At 42.0% G+C, this 17,346-nt stretch overlaps 1 protein-coding gene across 1 annotated transcript in view; it reads right to left on the bottom strand.

Annotated features, from left to right (window-relative positions):
• robo3 (roundabout, axon guidance receptor, homolog 3 (Drosophila)) overlaps window positions 1-17,346 on the bottom strand; it is a 508,257-nt gene that overhangs the window by 114,663 nt on the left and 376,248 nt on the right. The window contains exons 5-6 of the mRNA XM_048615373.1: window positions 13,891-14,036; window positions 9,144-9,312 (exon numbers count right to left, since the gene is read on the bottom strand). Of these exons, the coding sequence (XP_048471330.1) occupies window positions 9,144-9,312; window positions 13,891-14,036 (315 nt within the window). The remainder of the gene's footprint in view (window positions 1-9,143; window positions 9,313-13,890; window positions 14,037-17,346) is intronic.

Here is a 17,346-nt window from a genome sequence, read left to right as displayed (position 1 = left end):
GAAATGTCAGCTTTCCTGCTTCTCTGATGCTTCCTGACCTGCTGTGTTCCTCCGGCTCCACACTGTATTAACTCTGACTCCAGCATCTGCAGTTCTTGCTATCTCCATTCTGAATCACTTTTAGCTAGAACTACATCCGGTGGGAGTGGATGCCTCCCTCATCCAGCTGAAATGGTCTTATTCAGATCTATCCAAATAGCAGGGTTAACAGTTGCAGTTATGTCACTATCCCACAGGTAGTTTAGGCCAAATAGGCAGGACCTGTACATTTAACACCAACCAATTTCACAACATTGACCTGGCTACAGTCACTATGTTGAATAATTCATTGACGCAAATTATTGCAACAGTTTGCATTTATGTGGCAATAACTGGTCACTTTTAATCTCTATGAAAGCTGACAATGTCACGAAAACAGTCAACTCAAAACACACGAAAAGGAGTGGATCATTTGGCTCCTAGAGCCCGTTCCATCAACCAATGAGATCAATGAACAAAAATCCAACAATATCATGTTTAAAATTAATCCAGTATCAACTGCCAGAAGTTACCAAACATTTATCAGCCATTCTGTGGCACTGTTTCCAAATTTCATTCCTGAAAGTATGGGCTGTAATTCTAAGACCATTCCCCATTGATCTAGACTCCCCCATCAATAGAAAGAGTTTATTTTTGTCTAACCAATTTGTTCTCCTTGATGCCTTGAAAACTTTGATCAAATCGACCCCTATTCTTTGTAAACTCCAAGGGATATAGATTGTGTAATCTCTCCACTTAATTTAATCCTTGGAGTTCAGGTATCAACCTAATGTAGCTATTGGTTCCACATTAAAACTTAGGAGAAACAAAGCCTTGAGAAAGTCCTGACTTTAGACAGAGTTTAAACACCATCTAAACTGTAAATATCTTCTCACAGTGAACAGCTGCTGGAGGATTAGTTACTTGTTACATAGGCAACTAAGTGGCCATGTTGCCTCAACATTATGCCAGTGAAATGGTGCCCGGTTAATCTAATTTTGTGGTTGTAGACTTGCTTGTCGAGCCGGTGTGTTTGGTTGCAGACATTTTGTCACCCTGCTAGGTAACATCATTAGTGCGCCTCTAGTGAAACTTTGGTGTTCGTCCCGCATGTTATTTATATGCCTCGGTTTGCTGGGATGGTTGGTATTACTTCCAGTTCTGTTCTCAGTGGTTTATATATCGGGTCCAGTTCAATGTGTTTGCTGACAGAGTTCCAGTTGGAATGCCACGCCTCCAGGAATTCCCTGGCATGTCTTGTTTGGCTTTGCGCTATTATGGATGTGTTGTCCCAGTTGAATTTGTGTCCTTTGTCCGTGTGTATTGAGATCAGTGAGAATTGGTCGTGTCTCTTGGTGGCTAGTTGATGTCGTGTATCCTTATTGCCCGTTTTCTTCCAGTTTGGCCTATGTAATGTTTCTCACAGTCCTTGCATGGAATTTTGTATACTACACCAGTTTTATTGGCTGTGGGTATGGGATCCTTTACGTTCGTCAGTAGCTGTCGCAGGGTGTTTGTTGGTTTGTGGGCTACTCTGATACCGAGGGGTCTGAGTAGTCTTGTGGTCATCTCTGATATGTCTCTGATGTACAGTAGGGTGACTAGCATGTCCGGCTGTGTTGTGACTTCTCGTTGTGATCTGTCGCAGAGGTAACAGTGGATTGTGCTTTTTGGGTATCCATTCTTTTTAAAAACTCCACATAAGTGCTGCAGTTCTGCTGTATGCAATTCCTGGTTCCTGCAATATGTTGTGGCTCATTTGAATAATGTCCTGATGCAGCTCTGCAATCCCATCTACCCTATTGCTTGGGCTGTTTAAAGTTAATCCCAGCATTCCCATCTGCTGCCCTAAAGTGAGCAGCGAACTCAGTCCAACCTGAGGTAGGAACCCTGAACCCTCCTGCTCTCTCTGGATCGGTATCATTGAGCAACCCCATCAGGTCATTGGATGTCCTCAATTGGGTGACAACTCTTCAAAGGCTTCACTGGTTACAAAGCACTTTGGGATGCCCCGATGTTGTGAAAGATGCAACATGGATGCAAGCTTTTCCTTTTAAAGAATTCACTTTTATGTTCCTTCAGAGAGCGGGGTGGGGTTTTATTTGACTTCCACATAGCATAAATATTAAACTTTCAGACAGCATGCTTTTGATACCAGAAGCCAATTCAAACAGGTGGCTGCCCTTTAAGATGAGCTTTATTTGCCATTCCCATTTCCCTTGATTGAATGGGAAAGATTTCTTTGAAAACTTGCAATGGAAGGCCTGTATTCTGAAAGAAGCTACATTACTCAGAGGACCCAGTTAGGGACAGAAAGCCAATAGCAACTTAAACGTCTGCATGTGCTACTTGACAGGGATTACCTGAAAAATTTAAGACTCTGGCCTGGTTGAAAACCAAAAGGCTTCAATTCCTGAAAAGATCCTACAGTGGGCTCCTTCTGGGAAGAGATTTTCTGCAATCAATGGAAATTGATTGTGCAGATGGAGCAGTGACACCGTGAGGAATGAGATGGAGTAATTGTCAAATTGATTTCAGGCTGGTGAAACTGCAAAATGACTAGGCATTAAACAGCAGGATAGTCACGAAATAACAAGATTAACTTGGTCCTTAATAGGGTCCAGTAACAGTTATGTTGCATGCCACTCTACCTGATAAATAGGCCTTTTTGGAAGATGAATTATGACTTATAACTGGATTAAAATAAACCTTAATTATTAGCTGTAAAAAGGATGCAGGAAGGGTAGAGGGAGATGTCAGATTTAACCCCTAGAGGTCACACTTACCAGTGGTTGTTGATATTACAAAGCCCGATATATCATCAATAGTGTACACTCTGAACTCTCATTGGGTGAAACTATATTTTGAACATTGCAGTTAAGAAAGATTTGCACTGTTGAATTCTGAGGAAGGGTCACTGGACCCGAAACATTAACTCTGTTTTCTCCTTCACAGATGCTGCCAGACCTGCTGAGCTTTTCCAGCAACTTTGTTTTTGTTCCTGATTTATAGCATCCGCAGTTCTTTTGGTTTTTAAAGATTTGCACTGTTGGATGGAGTAAACTTATCAATAGAGCAGTAATATTACAAAATGGGTGGACCAAAAAAGCATAGTCATGTTACAATCAGATGAAGAAGGCGAATTGGCTTTCTCCAGTAGTTTGTAACAAATATTATACTTTTCTTAAAATCAAGTAACTATCATACTTCAGTTAAAATGTGGTACTCTTCACAATTAAGGAAAAAGGTACTAGTGGGCCAGCTTTTAGAAGAGTTGCAGTCTTTGGGTAGCATGCATCCCTGCAGTGTGAGGGAAGGAGTGCCAGGATTTTGACCCAGTAACACAGGAGAGACAAGGTTTTCTTGAGTGAAAGAAAGAGGAATTTTATTACCTTTTAACCCTATGAAGTTTATACAGGCAAGACTGCCTCGTAGTATAGGGAGAGAAAGAATATGTAGTTTAAAAAGGCTTGAGTTCTTGAGTTTGAGTTGTTGTAGTTGAACATGAGACACTACTGACTGGATCATTCTGGTCTATCTTCACTAGAGTTTCAAAGAGGGAGGGAGAATCACATAGAAACCTATAAAATTCTAACAGGAGTAGACAGGGTGAATACAGGAAGGATGTTCCCAATGCCTGAGGGGTCCAGAACCAGATATGGGGTAGGCCATTGCAGACTAAGAAGAAATGTCTTCACCCCAGAGAGTGGGGAGCCTGTGGAATTCTCTGACACAAAAAGTGGTTGGGAACAAAACATTAAAAATTTCAAGAAGGAGTTAGATATAGTTCTTTAGAACTAAAGAGATCAAAGGATACGAGGAGAAAGCGGGAACAGGGTGCCAAGTCAGATGATCAACATGATTGTCTTGAATGGTGAAGCAGGCTCAAAGGGCTGAATGGCCTACTCCAGCTCCAATTTTATATGGTTCAATGTTTTGTCGTGATGAGCTTGTTCAAGTCATTGTGGCTTATATTTGAGATTAGAGTGCTTACATGTGAGTGCCTTTAACATCATAGCAGCTGATATTAAAATGCAATCCGTTACAAGGGGCAGGTTGAAATGGAGTTATATGTTAAAAAAGCCGCCACCTATAAATTGTAATAAATGCTACGTTTGAACTGGAGGCCAGGCCTGACTCTCACAAGAACTGGTTAGCTCTGTTGGCGAGACTCAGTGGATGGTTCAAAATCTCAGCAACAGCATGGGTTGGATTCCCATTCAGGCTGAGCCACTGTTGGGACCTGCCTCCTTGCCCTGCCCTGGGATATGGAAGATAATGACAAACCACAACAAAAAAAAATCGCCCAAAACAATAAAAAAGTTACTGGATGAAGCACCAGCAGACAATGAAACATGGACCTGCCTTCAGACAGATCATCCGTCACTCATTCTGTATCTTACACAACCTTCAAAGAGAAGGCACCGAGAAACTGAGCTCACATCACTCTCAGATCTATATTTCTACTGCTCAGAAGATTTGTATGTTGCATACATTTCTTTCTTTTCATTTTATTATTTATGTTTCTATGAAGTAACCTTTGAAGTTTAGTCTTGGGCCATGCCTTTTAAAAAAGAATGTTCTTTTGCTGTCCACACTACCCAACACTCCCTTCCCCAAATAAATGATAGCATCTCACAGCTAACTCTGCAGCACCACCAAGTTAACCAGTCAACTGTTCTTCCTACAGTGGGGTCTAAACAGTGAAAATATCGTTTGCCTGTAAAATTGGCAAAGCTTGCATTTATTGGGCATCCCGTGTTTCTCCAAGATGATAGTGGTGGACCTTCAAATCTTGAAGCAGAGACGGTAGGACAATTATTGTATCACTGGACAATAATCCGAAAGACCTGGCTATTATCTGGGGGAAGTCAGTTCAAATCGCACCACAGCAGTTACTGGACTTTAAATTCAATTAATAAATCTGCAATTGAAAACTAATTTTAGCAATTAAACAATTGTTGTAAAAAACCTTCTGGTTCACTAATATTCTTTAGGGAAGGAAATCTGCCATCCTTACTTGGTCTGGTCTACGCATGATTCCAGACCTAGAGCAATGTGGTTGTCTCATGATACCGCCCTCTGAAAAGGCCAAAGATGCCATTCAGTTCAAGTGGCAATTACAAGGAAGCAATAAATGCTTGTCTTGCTAGTGACACCCACACCCCCTGGAAGATTAATTTTTTAAAAATACAAACAGCTTCAGATGAAATATTAAATAGAGAATTGCCACACAAATGTGTTAAGCATTCAATCAATAGTAACCTTTCAACTAATTATTGAAGAAATGACTTGCTTTTATGAAGGGGCCAGCTGCAGTGCGCTGTAATGTTGACAGTTCTGTTCCAGCAATCATGCTTCCTATTGTACAAAACAGGTGAAGTAAAAAATAATGAAAGAGGGCATGATACAGATACTCTCCCTACATCTTGTTCCCTGCATTCATTTGCAGCACCAGTTATTCACCATCGATTTGGCAGCAGTGGCAGGGCAGAGGAAAGCTCACACTCAATTGAATTTCCTAGCAACAAATTTGCAGGAAGGGGAGAAAAAAAAATAAAATCAATCACTGTTAGTGGCTTACCCCGGACAGAGATTTGTCTAGGGGAGGCCTGCCACTCTGTCAGCTATCACAGGCTCTGCTTATCATTCAGAAGATCAGAGGAGTGTCACTATTCTATCAGAACTGGCAGAAAGCAGCCCCTCACAAGGCAATGCTTTAATATCGGGCTGTGGGAACCCAGGTGATTCCTCTGAACCATTCATCCTGTTTATTGCGAGATGTAATTCTTTAACAGTGTAGTAATCTGTTTTGACAACACAAACCTTGGCTACTGAAACTGAGGTGGTCACAGCCTGGTGTATCTGGGGCAACAGCACTGTCAGAAAGTCCACTGCTCTGTTTGCTTTTGGGAAAGAAAACTGATTTTAACCGCTCCAGCAGTGGTGACCATACCTTCATCTGTCAAAGCTCTCAGCTCTAGAATCCTTTCCCTTCATCTCTCCACCTCTTCCTCTCTTACAGGCAGAGTCATACAGCACAGAAACAGACCCTTCAGTCCAACAAGTCCTTGCCGAACATAATCCCAAACTAAACAAGTCCCTCCTGTCTGCTCCTGGCTCATATCCTTCCAAATCTTTCCAAATCTTTCCTATTCATGTACTTATCTAAGTGTCTTCTAAATGTTGTAATTGTACCCACAGCCACCACTTCCTCAGGAAGTTCATTCCCCAGACAAACCACTCTCTGTAAAAAATGTGCCTCATGTCTTTTTTAAATCTCTCTCTTCACACCTAAAAAATATCTTCTCTTAACAGGACAATTAAAATCGACTCCTTTGACCAAGATTTAGGTCATGCACCCAAATTTCTCTTTACATAGCTTTAGAGTGTCAAAGTTTGCTTCATAATGTATCTCTGAAGAGCCTTTTTTTAATTCATTCATGGAACGAGGGCATCACTGACTAGGCAACATTTATTGGCCATCCCTATTTGCCCAGAGGGCAGTTTAGAGTCAGCCACATTGCTGTGGGTCTAGAATCACATGTAGGCCAGACCAGGTAAGGATGGCAGTTTCCTTCCTTAAAGGACATTAGTGAACCAGATGGGTTTTTGCAACAATCGACAATGGACTCATGGTCATCATTAGATTCTTAATTCCTGATATTTTTATTGAATTTAAATTCCACCATCTGCCATGGTGGGATTCGAACCTGGGTCTCCAGAGCATTATCTGGGTCTCTGGATTAACAGTCCAGCAATAATACCATTAAGGCATTGCCTCCCCCTTATATTTTTGGGATGCTGAATTATGTTAATGTTTCTGTATAGCAAGTCATTGTCATGATGGATATTGAAGTGGAGAAAATCTCTCGTAAAAATGTTATTTTTGCGCAATAAACCATTCCGCCATACTTGTGCTGTGACTAGTCCAACCTCCCCAGGAACTGAATTTCCAATGGCTTCTAAAGCTCCTCCAGGATACGTGTTCTGCATGTTTCAATCCACCTTAACATACCCAGTTAACTGTACCCTGGTGGCAATGAATTAGACAATCAATAACAATAACAAGCACAGAGTGGCCACACTGGAGGAGCACAGATGCCATGGAGGTCTAAAGAGCTATCTTTCATTTTCTATAACTCAGGTTTAAAACCAGCCTGAAGAAGCTGCTGAATTATGACACACTTTGGCCACTCTTCCTGCTTATGGGAGCCATAGCACAGAGCAATCAGTGATTTTGTCCCAATCCGAAACCTCATTCAAACAGAGTTTAGAGTTGATTGGTGAGATCAATGGGAATTTCACACAGTGGGTGCTCCTTTGGTTATTGATCCACTGCTGAACAGACTGAATGTCAGTCATAATTTTTGACTGATCTTACTCAGCCAATTTATGGACATAGGAAACAAGAGAAGTAGGCCAACTGGCCGACTTTCTACGAAAATGTCATTTTCCCACACCATCCCCCTCACAACATTATATCTTTAGTATCTAAACATTGATTGATTTGTGTCTTGAACACTCAATGACTGAGTTTCCATGACGGTCTGAAGTGAAGGGTTCCAAAGATTCATCACACTCCGAGTGAAGAAATTCCTCCTCATCTTAGTCCCAATGGCCACCCCCTTATACTGAGAGTCTGTTCCTCAGTTCTAGACCCATGTAGCCAGTGGAAACATCTTTTCTTTCTATTATAGAATCATAGAATCCCTACAGTGTGGAAACAGGCCATTTGGCCCATCGAGTCTGCACCGACTCTTCGAACAGCATCCCACACAGATCCATCCCCCTACCCTATCCATATAATCCCACATTTCCCATGGCTATTCCACCTAACCTCCACATTGCCAGACACTAAGGGTAATTTTAGCATGGCGAATCCACCACACCTGCACATCTTTGGATTGTAGGTGGAAACCGGAGCACCCAAGAAATCTGGCATAGACACAGGGAGACAGTTGCCCAAGGCTGGAATCGAACTGGGTCCCTAGAGCTCTCAGCACTGAGGCAGCATGCCGCTTGCCAAGTCATGCAGAACCTTTGTCTAATTCAATGGGATCACTATTTACAACAAATCAACTCCACCCTACTGACTGGCTCTATGCTTAGAAGTTAGGACTACGTGGACACATTAGATACGCTCTTGCACTCTTGAAAAATGATGCCTCAAAATTATTTCCATTTAACTGATGATCAAGAGTCTAATTGTGGGTCATCTCACCATCATTCTCCCAAACAGCATGGAATCCTTCCTGTGATGACCTGCACCCAAGAAAGAGTATACACCCTTTCCTGCTGAAAAATGATTTTAATCCAGTTCCTACTGAGATCCAGTCTCTCAGAAAATGATGATTGCAGAGCAGGTAATAACAATAGCTTTCTTTATAGGCTCACAGGTGATTCTCAATTCACATATGGGTTGAGTACTTCAAATCCCACTACCTGGTGTTGAACAACCAGAGATTTTTATCATCTTCCATGCATCAATGTTAATTGAGTAAAAATCTAACTTACCTGGTTATAATTATCTGCTTAGGTGCTGTATTGGTATTGTGAGGCTCTGGATTAGTTAATAGTTTTATATGCTGCTCCATACTATTTCACATGACCTTTGACCCCAGCTAACCCAGCTTGATCCAAAGTGCCAACAGAACCTGGATGGCACAGTAGCTCAGTGGTTAGCACTGCTGCCTCACAGCACCAGGGACCTGAGTTTGAATTCCACCTCAGGTGACTCTCTGTGTGGAGTTTGCACATTCTCCCAGTGTCTGTGTGGGTTTCCTCTGGTTGCTCCAGTTTCCTTCCACAGTCCAAAGATGTGCAGGTTAGGCGGATTGGCTAGGAGGAGTGCAGGGTGAGGTTGGGTCTGGGTGGAGGACTTCATGGGCCAAATGGCCTGCTTCCACACTAGGGATTCTTTGAGAACCAAGCTGGCCTCAGCCTTGAGGGTGACAGAACTACTGTAACCTTTGCTTGGAATATTTCTCAGTTCTGCCTTGCTATCATGGTCTGAATCTAATTTTTTAGTCCTTCTTTCAGCAAGTCATTTGATTAAAATCAATTTGTTTCCTTCAATTTACATAGGCAGCTGGGGTGTAGGTATCAGGCACTCTTGGACTTACCGTCTTCTACCTCCAGGAGGGCCTTGGATAAGATGCTGCCAGCAACGCTGATTGCCTGACACATGTAATATCCAGAATCACCTGACTGCACATCGGTAATTGTCAGTTCACCTTTCGGAGAGACAGAGAAACGCCCCAAAGGCTGAGGCTGGCTGGGAAAAAGCAGGATCTGTAGTAAAGAAACAGAAGCATAAAATTTGTTTCAGTCAAAGCTGCTCCCTGGCAATTGAAATTGAATTGCTCATTGAACAGGCATACGCACATATAATCTGCAGCATTCCAGACCTGGAGACACTAAACATGCTGATAGCTTAATGCAATGTGCTCTGTTTGCTACCACATTTGCCTTTCTTCTCATTTGTTTGTTCACAGGATGTGGGCATCATTGGCTATCCCAGCATTTATTGCTCATTTCCATTGCAATTAATTCATTAGTTACAATAGTGAGCCACCATATTGAATTGCTGCTCTCCATGTAGTGGAGACACTCCCACTGGGTGTTTAGGAAGGAAATTTCAGGATTTTGACCCAGTGAAGAAACATGATGAATGATGAAAGTTTGTTATAATTGCAATCATCTGGCTCCAAAAGTGAGACTGTGTTATAATTGAACTGTGGATAGATCATCCCACGTGGCAGAAAGGAAAGTGAGAGAAGTGAGCGGAGGAGAGCAGTCAGGCAGTCAGGGTTGGATTCATCAAGGAGGTAAAGGGAGCTGGGAGTGGGGGTGGAGTCAGGCCAAGATCGAGGTGGGGAGTTAGATCGGCTAATGGGTTGGATCCATAAGCTCACATACGTCAAGTGAAATAAGCATTAAACTGGACTTTCCCTGTAGTTCCAAGTCAGGATGATATGTGTTTGGAGGGAAACTTGCAGGTAGTGGTATTCCCCTCCATCTGTTACCTTGTTCTTCGAGGTGGAACATTTCACTGGTTTGGAAGGTGCATGGGCATCAATTTACAATAAGAAAACTTACTTAAACTTATATGTGACACTATGACTGGATTCTTGTCAGGGGGTAACACGGTGGTCAGTGGTTAGCTCTGCTGCCTCATAGCACCAAGGATCTGGGTTCGATTCCAGCCTTGGGTGACTGTTTGTGTTGAGTTTTCACATTCTCCCTGTGTCTGCATGCATTTCCTCCCACAGTCCAAAGATGTGCAGGTTAGCTGGATTGGCCATGGGAAATGCAAGATTACAGGGATAGGGTAGGGAGTGGAGCTAGGTGCGATGCCCTTTGGAGGATTGGTGTGGGCTTGATGGATCGAACGGCCTGCTTCCACACTGTAGGGATTTTATGATTCTAAGATGATTCTTGTACATGTCACCATAACAGTAACAGACATACTAATAGCCATTTTTCATCCTGGGATTATATAATTGAACACCCAAAGGTAGAGTACCCCTACGCACCCCACTCACTTCACTGGAATTATCATTGTGAGGTGGACTACGCTTTCTCCAGTATTACTCCAAGCATGGAACAGCTGCACTTAGAACTGCATTGCTCTCTGAAACCAATGAAGTCTGACGTTTTCCGACTTCATATTTCATTAACATCCAAGCAGGAATCATAGAATCACCCACGGTAGCAGAAGGCCATTCAGCCCACTATTCCTGTGTTGACTCTTTGTAAGAGTTATCCAATTAGCCTCGCTCCCCTTGCTGTTTTCCCACAACCTTGGGGTTTTCTCCCCTACAAATATTGATCTAATTCCCTTTTTTAAGATGCTGCTCTGGTTCTATCATCATTTTAGGAAATAGGTTCTAGATGCACCCTGGCTTTTGTGCCAATTACCTGAAAAAAAAAAGCCCTACAATCCCACAATGCCTAAGCTGGAGTGTGTGAGACATAGACTTAAGCAGGGAGTAGATGCGAAACACAGACTGAAGACAATGCTACCCACCAAAATAGTACTATTATTAGTGGGAATTTCTGGAAAAGCTCAGCAGATCTGGCAGCATCTGTGAAGAGAAATCAGAATCAATGACCAGACCCGAAACGTTAACTCTGATTTCTCTCCAGAGATGCTACCAGACCTGCTGAGCTTTTCCAGCAATTCCAGTTTTTGTTTCTGATTTATACAGCATCCGCAGTTCTTTCGGTTACTATTATTAGTATCTTTACCAACTAATTAATTTGATCATGATCAGCAATAACCAAACTTATTTAAGCCAGTTGTTAACATAGATAGAAACTGGAGGCCAAGAAAATAAAACTGAAGGCCAATAGTTTTATAAATGCACAATGAAAACTAATCGGATTTAGAATGGGCTCCACTGAATCCAGAAACAAGCTCAGCAGTCACAGTTTGGCTCCTGGCAACCACCAGGCTCATTCATCCATCCTCGTGACAGTCGCCTGTCTGTTTCTGGTTTACAAGGTGCCTCTAGCTGATTGAGGCACTCTGCTATCACTCATGCCGTGCCAGGTCCAATGTTCCAGTGTAAAACAAATTGCAATATGCAACAGTCAACAGCTTTAACCTTGTTAAGGTGGAACCTCATGCTCGACGATACACCTTCAAGCTCCACAGTTGATTTTACTGGGTAACCACACAGCATTTGCATAACGTAGGTTCAATTTCAGGTTTAGTTGATCTCACTTAGATTATAATTGCTATCAGAAAGAGCGAGCTGCGGATAAATCAACTTGTTTTTTTTCTGCTCCTCGTTTTTATTTGCTGGAGAGAGCATGTGTAAACGATATCACAGCTCAGCATTAAGTCAATTCTGGCCCGTTTCAACTCCAACTATTTAATAGTTCTACTCCAGAGACAGGAAAGCAGTACAGGACAGAAAAATCAAATACTGTGGAAGCTGGAAGTCAGAAACAAAAACAGAAATTGCTACGAAGATTCAACAGGTCTGGCAGCATCTGTGGAGAGAAAGCAGGATTAATGTTTTGGGTCCTGTGACCCTTCCTCAGAATGGTTCTGCTATTGAGAGCGCTACACTGTCTAAAGTGACTTCTTTTAGATGTAATATTAAATCAAGGTCATATCTGCTTCTCAAGTGATAATAAAAATCCCACTATTTCATAGATTAGCAGGGGCATTTTCCCTGGTATTCTGGGCAATATTTATCCCTCACTCGACATCACACAAACCATTTATCATTATTGTTTGCGGGATTTTGATTTGTGAACATTGCTTGCTGCATTCCTTAATCACAAGAATGACTGAAATATTTTACTCACTGCAAAATACTTTGCATCAATTATCTTTCTTACTCAATGTCAAAATTCACATTGGAACAGTAATCAGTTTGTGGCAGTTGGTATCCATAGAACTAGAACGCAGCAAGATGTGAACATCATAAAGACAGGAGGAATATGAATTAAATACGAAGCAGGCAAGAAGGAAAAATAAGCACAAGACAGTGTTTTCCTAAGCAACGCCCAATTTCTCATGTTAACATTTTACTTTGTCACACTAAGTTACTTTGATGATTTTCATCACTTCTTGTTACTTAGTAATCAAATGTCTTTGGCGTTTTCCATGTCACCTTTTGAGATGATGTAACCCCTAAGTATCCTCCAAAGTCTCTGCACACCTAAGTGGTTCTGACCATGGAACGATGTCCTGGGAATAGGTGTCATTGGCTGAGCCAACATTTATTGCCGATCCCTAGTTGCCCTCGAGAAGGTGTTGGTGAACTATCTTCTTGAAGCACTGCATTTCAATATTTTCTGGTTTTGTACCTAAACTGCAGCTCCAATGACAGAATGACAAAGAAGTGAATTCTATATGCAAATATTTTGATGATAGCTTTCCAATTAGATTTTCATCTGGAAATATCAGGAGGTGTAGATTATGAAAACAGTTAATACTTCAAATAATCATACACAAGAGTGAGGTGCTTGTATTCTGAGCTAACAGCAGGGTGAATGGTAAAGTTCCAAGGTGATTAAAAGAGGGTCAATTAACATGATGAGTCCAAGATGCAAAATGGGTAATAGACCCTGAAAATTCATTCTTTAAAGTGTCCTTTATTCAATCACTGAGAATAATCTTACTGACAGCAATAGGATACATTGAACAGCTGGGTTGACTTTACAGAGAAATACCGCTGTTTAAATGTAACAGTTAACCTTACAGACCGTCTCCTTGGGGTTTGGAGCCTTGTGGTTACAGTAATGGCTCTGAAGAACAGTGTTTGCTAAGACGCTTTCTCCACTCAAATTTTTAACAGAATCAGTCACATGGAAGTCTAACAGCTCTTGAAAAGCACTCGCAAATCCTAGAAACCAGTTCCTACACATTAAAGCTGAGGAGCTCTTAAAAGAGCCTTTATCATCTGCAAGCAAATAAACTTGTGGGAAGAGTTGCCTTGTCTGTAAGTATGTAATTTATTATTTTATGTGCAAGCTGAAGTTGAGCGACCTCTATGCTGGGCTCTGGAATACGCTTTTACTTCACCATTAGTTACACCCAGCTCAGGTTTCATGAGGACGAAAACTTTTCCTTTGGCTACTCTATTGGTTTAACTCAAAACTCTTTCTCTCTCCACAGAAGCTACCTGACTTGCTGAGCAATTCCCAGCATTTCCTGCTTTTATTTGTGTATTAAAATACAAGGATATGATTCAGCACACTGGGTGAAAGGTTTGAACTATACCTGATGTTCTCCAGCACACCCCCCACCCCCACCCCAACTCTCCCATCTAAATGTCTCAGATTCCTGCCTGGTGAGGAACAATAGACAAGTTTGAGTTTGAGCTGTTGTGTAACTGGGACAAATCCCACCTGGCTTCCCTCTTTTTGCCAAAAGACAGCGGGAGGAGGGTTCCCCTTCGTCTCACAGAGGAAGGTCACGGTGCGGCCCTGAGCTACAATCTGATCTCGAGGTCTCACAACGATCTGTGGTGGCACTGTAAAAAGCACAAGACAGACAGAGCATTACTTTAAAGAAAATCAAAGGCAAGACTCTAGCAACAAAGCCCAGCTCAAATAACTAGCAAAGATTTCTGTCAGATCATTCCCAGGATAGTTTAAAAAAATCCACAAGATCAAAGAGTTTCAGGATTTCCAATGGATTAAAAATGCAGAAATGAAGCTTAAATTACCATTGAATCATCTCTTGACCTTCAAAGTCTTTGTGTTTTAAGAATGCCGTCAATACTGATTCATATTCACCCTGGCATCAATGTCCCCAAGCACTTTCAGAAAGTTTCAGTGATAAAGAGTTGTTTTTAATGAAGGTTTAATCAGCAGCTGTCTTTGAGACTAAACTTTATTCTGCTGAAAATGCAACACAAAGGACTCTGATCTGTATGGGGCTCAGGGTTATCTCTGGATTGCTTCACCACAAATTGACGAATGTAACAGTTACACGGCTTACACAGGATCCCAGCCTTCATTACACAGGCTAGCAATGCAGGGACCTGATGCCCCGAATTCTTTTACTGACAGACCTTTAGTATTGCAATTGTGGAGCTACTGTCCTTCCTACATTGAAGTTATGATGCATGAGTGGGAGCACCCCGTGGAAACTCCTGTCTGATGTCTTTCCAGACAAGGCAATGATTGTATGTACTTGTATATGTCTGCATGTGTGTGCATCTATGTTTGCGTATACACACAGAGGAGTACTTGTTTCTTTTGATACATCATTATTGACATAATCCACAATGTAACCATGTTAAATTAGACCCCCAACAATTAGAGTACTTAAACAAAAAAACAGAGGGGCTGATTTCATCTTTTATTTCTGGTTTAAATAGCCAGGTGGCTATTTAAATAATGCAGACACTCAGTAATTGCAAGCTATTCCTCAGACAGGAAAGAATCTGGCAGTAAATGCAATTTCTTTGAAGAACCACAGATTTAAAACAAACACATAGAAGGGGACCTGTACTTTCTGATGTGCTTTTTCTGATCTCAGAATGTCCCAAAGAGTTTTACCATTGATGACATAATGACCAGATAATCTTTTTATTAGCAGCTTTGGCAATGGGATAAATATTGGACAGGGCATTGCATAGAACTCCCTTTCTAACTTTTGAACGGTGCTGTTGGATCTTTGATAGCCACCTGTGCATCATTTGTATGTGTTTAGTACCTGCCTGTATTTGTTTTTATGGTTTGAGAGTACATTTGTATCAATACAGTGTTAGGGTGTGTTTGTATGTTGTTGGGGTGTGCACGCGGGCCTGTGCAAACCTCATTCGAGGACAAAGCAGACAACATGTCAACATGCAGCACTGCAGCTCTTACAATGAAGAGTGGCCATTTGACAATAATCCAGACACTCAGTAACTGCGATCTACTCCTCAGACAAGACTCAGTAAGTGCTAGATTTCAGTGGTGTGGCAGGAGACATAGGCAATAGGGTGGAGTCATGGAGAGAGCATTAAAGGTCATAAAAATCAAAGGATATAAGTGAGCACCCTTGCACTTTTTCCTGGAGCTAATTTGAAAACATGAAAGATATAGACTGCTAGACTTCTGACTAGCCCTTCTGTTTGGACAGCAATACTATTTGTACTTAATAAAGCATGAGAAGCAATACAGATTGTGAAGGGGAAGGTTTTAATAAGGAAGATATAAACGAGATCTCTTTATTAGCCTGTCGCACAAAATATAACATGCACACAAAGCAGTTCAATATACCTTTGAGCAAACAGAGCTTTCAAGAGTAAAAGGTGCTGAAAGATATTGACATCTAGCCTACACTGAGCTTATAACTTTCAAGCTGGATATAAATGTCCGGTGAAAGGAAATGACAGGACCTGCAGCCCTGTAATCAGAAGTCGGCTCCGGAGAGATATCCTTGAATGAAAAGGCATCAATCCATCACCTCAACACCACAGGCTTACAGAGAAAAACCTTTTAAAGGTGTTCCAGAGCAAGGTGATCACACCCAGCAGAGAATAATACAAAAAAAAGACCAAAGTCAGGCATTTCAATGCCAATGATTAGGGCAAATTTTCACAAGTAGGTGGTTGGAACCTGCACTCTGTCATACAGTTTCTGCGAATATTACCTTAAAGAGTAAAGTGCAAATATACAGAAAAAGCAACTGATATGTAGCAGTCAGATTCTACACAGCAAACAGTGTCATGGCCACACATTATAACCCATGTGACCTATGCAGACACTGAACTTTGATTCCAACATAGCTTTTAATTCCAATATAGGTCTTAGAAACCTATGCTGGGGGAGCACGGTTGGCCCAGTGCTTAGCACTGCTGCCTCATATTGCCAAGGACCGAGGTTTGATTCCACCCTCAGGTGACTGTCTGTGTACAGTTTGCACATTCTCCATGTGTCTGTGTGGGTTTCCTCCAGGTGCTCCGGTTTCTTCCCACAGTCCAAAGATGTGCAGGTTGGACGGATTGGCCGTGCTAAATTGCCCGTAGTGTTCAGGGATCTACAGGCCAAGTGGATTAACCATGGGGAAATGCAGTTTTACAGAGATAGGGTCTGGGTGGGCAGTTCTTCGGAGGGTGGGAGCAGACTTAATGCACTGAATGGCCTGCTTCCACACTGCAGGGATTCTATGATAAAAGAGGGCTGATTCAGCCAAAATAAGTGTAGATGTAAATCCAGTAGCTGTCTGGAGAAAGACATGGTATGTCACATCTGATGGAATATCAAGGAAAGTCAAAGGGTTGGACCTAAAGGGGAGAAAATACAGTATAAACTGAAATGTAGTCTCCTGCGGGTTATCTCATATTGTGAAATAGGTATTAGAAACCACTTTCTGAAGAAGGTGTTGTTTTGGGGTGGCACGGTGGCTCAGTGGTTAGCACTGCTGCCTCACAGCGCCAGGGACCTGGGTTTGATTCCACCCTCAGGCGACTGTCTGCATGGAGTTTGCACATTCTTCCCGTGTCTGCGTGGGTTTCCTCCGGGTGCTCTGGTTTCCTCCCACAGTCCAAAGATGTGCAGGTTAGGTGGTTTGGCCACGCTAAATTGCCTGTAGTGTTCAGGGATGCATAGATTAGGTGGGTTGTAGGTGAACGGGTTTGGGTGGGTGCCCTGAGGGTCGGTGTGGACTTGTTGGGCCAGAGGGCTTGTTTCCAGACTGTAGGGATTCTATGATTTCTATGAACCAACTAGACTAGCCTGAGTTAAGGGATGTGTCTTTGAGTCTTTCTCTTTCAAAAACATACAAGAACAGGATTTAAAAGCTAGTTCACCCCTTCGTTTCAGTATGCCTTTTTTGCATATGCAGATAACAAAGTGTACAGCTGGATG

Source organism: Rhincodon typus, chromosome 32 (genome assembly GCF_021869965.1).
Source record: "Rhincodon typus isolate 14 chromosome 32, sRhiTyp1.1, whole genome shotgun sequence".
Lineage (NCBI taxonomy): Eukaryota > Metazoa > Chordata > Chondrichthyes > Orectolobiformes > Rhincodontidae > Rhincodon > Rhincodon typus.
This window is presented reverse-complemented; position numbering and strand designations above follow the sequence as displayed.